This window comes from Chelonia mydas, chromosome 4 (assembly GCF_015237465.2).
Source record: "Chelonia mydas isolate rCheMyd1 chromosome 4, rCheMyd1.pri.v2, whole genome shotgun sequence".
NCBI lineage: Eukaryota > Metazoa > Chordata > Testudines > Cheloniidae > Chelonia > Chelonia mydas.
This window is the reverse complement of record NC_057852.1, coordinates 19,006,211-19,014,442: the sequence shown is the minus strand read 5'-3', so window position 1 is coordinate 19,014,442 and position 8,232 is coordinate 19,006,211. Positions and strand designations below refer to the sequence as shown.

General features: G+C 43.9%; 1 protein-coding gene across 2 annotated transcripts in view; it reads left to right on the top strand.

Moving 5' to 3' along the window:
* Nucleotides 1-6,609: 6,609 nt before the first annotated feature.
* Nucleotides 6,610-8,232, top strand: part of ABRAXAS1 (abraxas 1, BRCA1 A complex subunit) — a 23,376-nt gene continuing 21,753 nt past the window's right edge. Inside the window, exon 1 of one of the 2 annotated variants that reach the window (XM_037896792.2) lies at nt 6,610-6,812. In XM_037896792.2, coding sequence (XP_037752720.1) covers nt 6,726-6,812 — 87 coding nt within the window. In that variant the 5' untranslated portion in view covers nt 6,610-6,725. The remainder of the gene's footprint in view (nt 6,813-8,232) is intronic. The other variant, XM_037896793.2, reaches the window with a different exon arrangement.

Here is an 8,232-nt window from a genome sequence, read left to right as displayed (position 1 = left end):
AATATAAACCCCTAACAAGAAGGAAATGGATCTCTATGCTGCTGGGACTCAGGGAGGGCAAGGTTTACTAGGCATAAGCAAGAGATCCCTAGTCCACATGTTCCCTTCCCAACTGCCAAACTATCTCACATGCTCTGTGCCCCAGAGCAACAAGATCCCTGACACTGTCCCCTTCTGCTGCCCTGCGAGCTGCTTCTGCTATAGTCCAGTAATTACATCAAAATAATTGGGGGAGAGAACTCCTGCCTTCTATTCCTAGCTCCGTCATTGATTTGTTGTATGATCTTGAATAAATCCCAAGAATGTTTCTCTGCCTCAATTTCTCCACATGTAACTGGGGATAACAATACTTACCCATCTTACATAGATTTTGTCAGGCTTAAATTTATTAATGTTTGCTGACTCAGTCACAAAAGTGGACTAATTAGCGTCTATTTTGTTTATAAATTCACAATAGAGAGTTCAAAACACGTGTAAGAGACTGTTTTTGTGTGTAAAAATGTTCTTTAATTCATTATCTCAATACAAAGTAACACAAGACATGCAATGTATTGTGACAGTGCTATCGGGCCAAACACTAAGGTGCTGACTACATAAAACTCCCATTGACTTCACCTCTCATGTTTTGGTTTTAATAAATCGATATAAATTATTTTGGCTGTAGTTTTTTTAAGTGTCAGAATAATTCTAGAGATGATGCATGGGGGGGGAGGGGGAAATTGCAATCTTTATTGCCAGAGTTAAGGAAATCTTGAACTGACTCAGAAAAAAGATTTCATGCAACAGCCCCACTCTTTTATTTTATGGTAAGTTTTTTATATGTTATTGGTTTCTAGTAGGTCAGATCTAATAAAAAGTAGCATTTCATTTGTCTCCAGTCAGTTGGGCCACACAGGTCCAGAATATCAAGCAGTTTAATTCCATGTCAATATCACCTTTTTATTGCAAATAAATGTGGTCTGAAATATTATACTTATCACAGTATTTTTTTTATCTGCTGCCATTGAAGAATGGCAAGTGGCCAGTAAACCACTCAGTGGAATGCTCCATTCATTCATCTTTTGATTACCTGTACGCCATACTTTTCCTCTGCTATTGTATTGATTATAATTCACTGTAAAAATTGATATGCTTTATAGAGAGAGTCCTCTGTTTTCAGCTTTACTTTGTATCTTTGAGCTGTACCTGGAATTTTACAGTCTACTGCTCTGCCATCTTTGACCTCTAAACAATATTAAAATTCATGAGTATTAACATTAGCCTTAGTTTTAAAATTCCTTTTTATCTACTATTATTTATTCTTTATATTACAATATTGTCGGCAGGGCCCAACCAAGATCAGGGCCCTATTGTACGAGGCACTGTACAAACACATAGTGAGTTAGTCCCTGCCTCCAAAAACTTACTGCTTCAACAGATAAAGGGTGGGAGGGGCAGAGAGATAAAATGACTTGCCCAAGGTCACACACAATGGCAGAGACAGGACCCAGGTGTCTTGGTTCCCAGTCCAGTGTCCTATACAGAGAACCATGTTGCTTCTCTAATCTATCTACAAGGTACGGATGTGGCCCTTATCACCCTAGTATCTGAGTATCTCACAAACATTAATGAACAAAAATATTTCAAAATGAAAAATTTATTGAGAAAAAAACAAAATGTTTCAATATTTTCACATTTTTTTCTTTGTTTCAGAATTTTAGGAAAACACCCACCTGATCTAGTTATTTATTTGCCGCCCTCAAAAATATGGGGTAAAGTTTTTTTTAAAGGTATTAAAAGAGTAAAAGTAACATTTTCTTTTTTTAAAGGTATTTGACACTTTCTATAGTAACACTTTCACTCCACAGCAATTTTCTGCCCTCCCTCTCTCTCTCTCTGTCTCTCTCTCTCTGTCTCTCTCTCTCTCTCTCTCTCTCACACACACACACACACACACTCCGCTCGTCTATGCTTCAAAACTAATCAGCAATGGGGGGGGTGTACAAATTTAAAGTGGATTAACTATTCCTGATTAACTTCATGAAAAAGACACCCCCCGTCCACACCGCACTATGTTGACGGGAGATGCTCTCCCACTGACATAGCGTCTGCCTCTTGTGGAGGTGGAGTAATTATGTAGATGGGTGAGCACTCTCCTGTTGGCACAGCAGATGCCCTAAAACGGCGCAGCTGTGCCGATGTAGCGCAGTAGTGTAGACTTCACTTGCCCTCGGTTCCTATCCTGGGTTGGATGAATCACACTGCATGTGAGGATTGGACCCACCCTCTGACCCACACTGTGGCTTCCATCTGTATAGTTTGCATCAGTGCAAGGGTTAATTTTCAAGCACTACTGCCAGTTACCCAAGATAAAAGGTACTGTGTGTTGTATATCAGAGGACAGAATCAAGACCTTACTGTTAGCTAAAAGATGTAGATCCTTCACTTAGGGGCAACAGAAAAGTAAATGAAACCCAAAGGGCAGGTTTTCAAGAGAGTTCAGACAGTTCCTATTTAAATACCTAATTTGGGGCTTTTTTGAAAATCTGGCCTGATATCTGTAGCATGCTGCAGAGATAGTGCCTTTCTTTATATACCCACCCCACCCCACCCACTTGGGATCTGACCATTTTGGCTCTTTACTGCACACAGAACTGGAGGAGAAAATATGCTTCTATGATTTCTTGATCCCAGTCATTAATACAGCCTTTTCTGTGGCATAATCTATTACTTAACAATGCACATTTCTGTTTGCACTACATATCCTACAGGAAAAGGAAAACATACTGTTGTTCAACAAATGGAGTCACTTTCTCATGGCTTTTACTTAGAAAAAGTAAAAGCTTCTCATATGGATATTAATAAGGTTACAAGCATCTCTCTTATTAATTGTGTAAGTAGAACATGAACACAGTGCTGCCACCTTTTGGTTATATAATAATTTAAAACAACAGATACTGGTTTAATATCTATAGTACAGTACAATAAAAATTAAAGTATGCCGAATGCACCCTCATCTGTATCACTGATAAATGTGGGGTGACTGGTAAGCATAGCCTTAAGCAGCTGTTTGTTGGTATGCCTGTAAAACCAACAAATTAGAAAAGGAGGGGTTAAAACACATCCAAAAAAAAAGAAGAAAGATCTCTGTGTGTATATAAATATACATACACTTAGACACACACACACACACATATATATATAGCCATATGATCTAAATATCTCTTTACTAAATATTGTACATATTAATATATGTACCTGTGTACAATATTATTTAGTAAAGAGATATTTAGATCATATGGCTAATTTTTATATATTTATGTACAATAAATGTAGTATATTATGAGCAGTTTGTTATGTGTTAAGTATCTTTTTATTAAATAATATAAATAATACATACTCTATGGAGTAATTAATAGTAGTTATTATTATTATTAGTTATTTGTTTTGTGGCCACGCCTAGGAGAGCCAGCCATGTCCTAGGACCCCACTGTGTCAAGTGCTCTACAAACAGAACAAAAAATATGTTCTTTGCCCTAAAAAAGCTTACAATTTAAGTAAATAATAATACATAAAGTTTTATACATATATAACTCAATATGCTATGCTTTCTATAATATATTATTATTTTATTTAATACCAGCTAATAGGGCTAATGTTTCAACTCATAAGTATCTTCCCTAGAGCCAAACAAATACATAACTGGGGGTTACTCATTGATGTCAATAATCCATTATCACACATAATAATGACTACCCATTAGTGAAGCAATTATCATATTGCACGGGATCCAACATAATGTAAGATTAGAAACCAGCCAATACCATGACCTTCATATAGAACACAATTGATTGGCTGTACCAAATGCTGTCCTTGACAACAATTGATCACAATGATCTTCACTCACAAAGGAGGAGTCTACACTAATTGAAGAGCCATAATTAAATAGAATAATAAATCAGGGGGTCACACCCATGCCACACTTCTTAGTGCACTAGCTGGAGCAGAGCTAGCTCCTGTCTGTCTACCTGTGGTGGGAAGCACCCTCCCAGCTGTTGTGTAGACATAATCTAAACCTCAAGTAAGTGCATGTCAGGCATTGGTCTGAAGCTGCCCCCTCTTCTTCACTTTCCCTGCTACACAGCATTATGCTTGTGACCTGGGATGGTGAGGAGGCAATCCTACCTCTCCACACCCAGTGAAACTTCTTTAAGGTTTAAGGTTTTCAAATGAGGGTGCCTAAAGTTAGGCATCTAAACCTATATTCAGCTACATAAATAAACATGGCCTGATTTTCACTTCACTTGGCTTCAGTGGGAACTGTTGGTGTTCAGCACCTCAGAAAATAAAGTCATTTATTTTTAATCAAATAAACACAGAATTAGGAGCCTAATTTTAGGTGCCCTGGCTTGAGAATTTTGACCAAAGTTCCATATGTCCAGGTCATGAATGCAGAAAATGTTGGCCAGATTTTTAAAAAATAATAGTTGCATCAGACAGTGTTTAACTGTATTTTGAAATTTTCAGTAAGAAGATGGATGGTCAGTACTAGCTGACACATAAGCTGTTTTGAAAATTCCTGTCAGAAATCCATCTGATATATATTGAAATGAAACAACCTAAAAACGTTCCTGTTAAATATACATATGGGGGAGAATCACTCCGTTCAGCTAAACAAAGGGCAGCTCTGTCTGCATCACTATGGATGTCACACCTTGTGCCAGAAACAGCTGATAACACTTGCCCACCATATAAAATCCTACTTCTTAATGGAGTCTACAGCAATTACATTCACCCTCCTCAGAAGTCTTTCCCTAGGACAGAGTTCTGACTCCTGGAAATGATATTAGCTGAGGAAAGAAACTAGCTCAGGGTTAGACAATAACCATTTTGGTTTTATCCTATAATTCCCTCCCCCAATGTTCTTTCAGAAAGAAGAGTTCAGTTTCTTTACTAGTGAGGGTTCTGCATGATCTTTATGACTCTTCAGGGCCCTGATCCTGCAAGCTGATCAATGCAGGACGAACATGACACCCACAGGGATTGCCAGAGGTCAGCAGAGCTCCATTTGAGCACAGGGGGCTGCCTGAGCAGAAGAGCTTGAAGGATTAGAGCTCAAGTGTGCCAGGAATGCAAGGCCTTATTTCCTAATAGTAATAAAATAAGGAAATAGGGGCTGAGGTTGTAATGTTCAGATCTAGCTCTGGCTTAAGTTTAGGCTGGGATTAAGAGTGTAGCCACACTAAGGTGTAACAGTTCTAGTTCAGGACCAGAACCAAATGCTGATGTCCCCCTGAGTTAGGTGCTGTATACATATAAAGTATTATTTATCTGAGAATTTGTTCTAGAAAGTTCATTATTCTCCTGTTAAAAAAAATGTCAGTTGTCCACTCAGAGAGCAGAAACAATGCCTTGTGACTCAGGTAACCAATTACACACCACACATCATTGGTCCAAAATGCCTTTTAAGAGATTTCAACCCAGCATGGTACAGGTTTCTGAGTGTGTTTGGGGGTGTGCCCCCAGTAGAGGGCTTGTGTGTTGGGTGTGGAGGGGTGCCCCCAGAAGGGGGCTGTGCGCAGAAGTGCTAGAACTAGAGGTGCTGTGGGTGCTTGAGGTGGTTTCCATTATACACAGTGAGCGATTAGTTTGGCTCAATGGCTCTCAGCACCCACACTATACACATTGTTCCAGCACCCCTGGCTGTGTGTGTGGGGATGCCCAAGATCTGTGCCTGTGTGTGTGTGTGTACATGTGCCCCCAGCAGAACGCGCTGAGGGTATGTACATTTGCCACCAGCAGAACACAGTGTGGGTGTGTACGTGTGCCCCGGGCAGAGTGCTGGGTGTGTACGTGTGCCCCTGGCAGAATGCAGTGTGTGTATGTGTGACCCTGGCAGAGCACTCTGTGTGTGTGTGTATGCCCCGGTACAACGCAGTGTGGGTGTGCCTGTGTGCCCCCAACAGAGCACTCTTTGTGTGTGTACATGTGCCCCCAGTAGAACGCGGTGTGGGTGTGCATGTGTGCCCCCAACAAAGCACTCTGTGTGTGTGTGTGTACATGTGCCCCTGGCAGAATACAGTGTGGGTATGCGTGTGTACGTGTGCCCCCCCCCACAGAGCGCTCTGTGTGTATGTGTGCCCCCAGCAGAGCACTGTGTGTGTGTGTGCCCCCCGCAGAGCACTCCGTGTGTGTGTGCCCCCAGCAGAGCACTGTGTGTGTATGTGTGCCCCCAGCAGAGCATTGTGTGTGTGTGTGTGTACGTGTGCCCCCCGCAGAGCGCTCCGTGTGTGTGTGTATGTGTGCCCCCAACAGAGCACTGTGTGTGTGTGTGCCCCCCGCAGAGCGCTCTGTGTGTATGTGTGCCCCCCGCAGAGCACTCCGTGTGTGTGTGTACGTGTGCCCCCAGCAGAACATTGTGCGTGTGTGTACGTGTGCCCCCCGCAGAGCGCTCCGTGTGTATGTGTGCCCCCCGCAGAGCATTGTGCGTGTGTGTGTGTACGTGTGCCCCCAGCAGAGCCCGCTGTGTGTGTGTGTACGTGCGCCCCCGGCAGAACGCGGTGTGTGTGTGTACGCGTGCCCCCAGCAGAGCCCGCTGTGTGTCTGTGTGTCCGTCCCCGCGCCAGCCGGCGGGTGCCATTTCCCCTCTGGGCACTAGGGGTCTCTCACGCGCCGGCCCAGCGCTGCCATTGTTGCTCCGGCCCGCGGCCACTCAGGCCCAGGCGGCAGCCGCCGCCGTGGGGAGCATGGAGGGGGAGAGCACCTCGGCCCTGCTCTCCGGCTTCGTCTTTGGCGCCCTCGCCTTCCAGCACCTCAACACCGACTCGGACACTGTGAGCCGCCAGCACCGCCTCGCCCCGGCCCGGCCCCAGCGGGGACAATGGCACGGGGGGGTGGCCCGCGGGCGGGGGCAGGTTTCGCCCCGTGGGGAGCGCCTGGGGCCCGGAGGAGAGGGGAGGCGGGTCTGCCTGGGGGAGGGGGGCGGTTGTTTGAGGTTAAGAAGTAGGTTTACATCCCTCCCCTCCCCCCCCCCCCACCCGCTGCCCCCGAGTCTTCCCTGGGCGGGGGAGCCGCCGCTGGGTGTCAGTGGCTTCCCCTGGTTTCACTTTCACTACATGCTCCCCGGCTCACTCCAGCCCCTCTCCTGCTGGCTACCGTGTAAGCGCCACGGCCCCCTCCCTCTGAGGGTAAATAACGGTGTGTAAAGTGTGCCCCGACCTACTGCCGCCCAGGGCCAGGGGTGTGCCAGAGGGGCAGCAGATCCTTTGGGGATTGATTTCTAGGCACTGTTTTGATTACAAATAAATCACCTCTTGCTTTGTGAAGGGGAAGGGTTTTGCTCCCTGTGTTTCAATGAGGTATTTTGCAACATCACTCTCCTTTTTTTAAAATCTCCCTCACTTCAGATGTCACCACAATTTGAAAGCAGCCCCCCGCTTACGTAGGTGGTAGTAGCGATGATGTGGTTATAATGATAAAAGAGAGGTAGGCTCCGGTCCTGTAAATTGATCAATATGGGCAGACTTGTGTGCCCGTGCAGAAGGCTGAAGATCTAACTACATGGATGTGATTGCAGGATCAGGGTTATTTCCAGAAGTGCAACATTTCCCCCCCCCCCCCCCCCCAAAATTACACATTTGTGCTGAAATGTATTTTATTTCTGGGTAGAAAGACACGTGAAATGCTTTTCTGCCCAGGTCTTAGGGAATGTTCTGGGCTCTTGTTTTCGTGCTTGGATAAACTTGATTTGTTTTTAATATCAGAGGTTTTGATTATCTTGGTCCTAAGTGAAGATAAGTGTATTTTGCCTTGTTTAACAAAAAGTTTGGTCCTTGATCCTGCAAGCTCCTTCATGCTGGCAGACCCCTCTCCCCATATAGATCTCCACTGATCTCAGTGGGGCTCTGCTCAAATCTGGCCATGCAGATCTACAGTAGTTTCAGATCAGGGCATTAGTTTGGAAATGAAGTTATAGCTACTGGAAAATTGCTTACAGGCCTGATGCAATTTATGATTTTAACTACATTTTAAAACTAGAGTCGTAGATGTCAGGATCCACACACACTTTTATCTTGGCAACATACATTTGATCTAGTTTTTAACTCTTTTTAGAAATGAATCTTTTGTATTAAAACCTTTTTTATTGCAACATTAGTGTTTAGAATTTAAGGACACTAATGTCAGGAAGTTGATGTCTTTCAGAACTGTAACTCAGCGACACTGTGTTGTGTGGTGTAAAAGTGGCATTTTTTA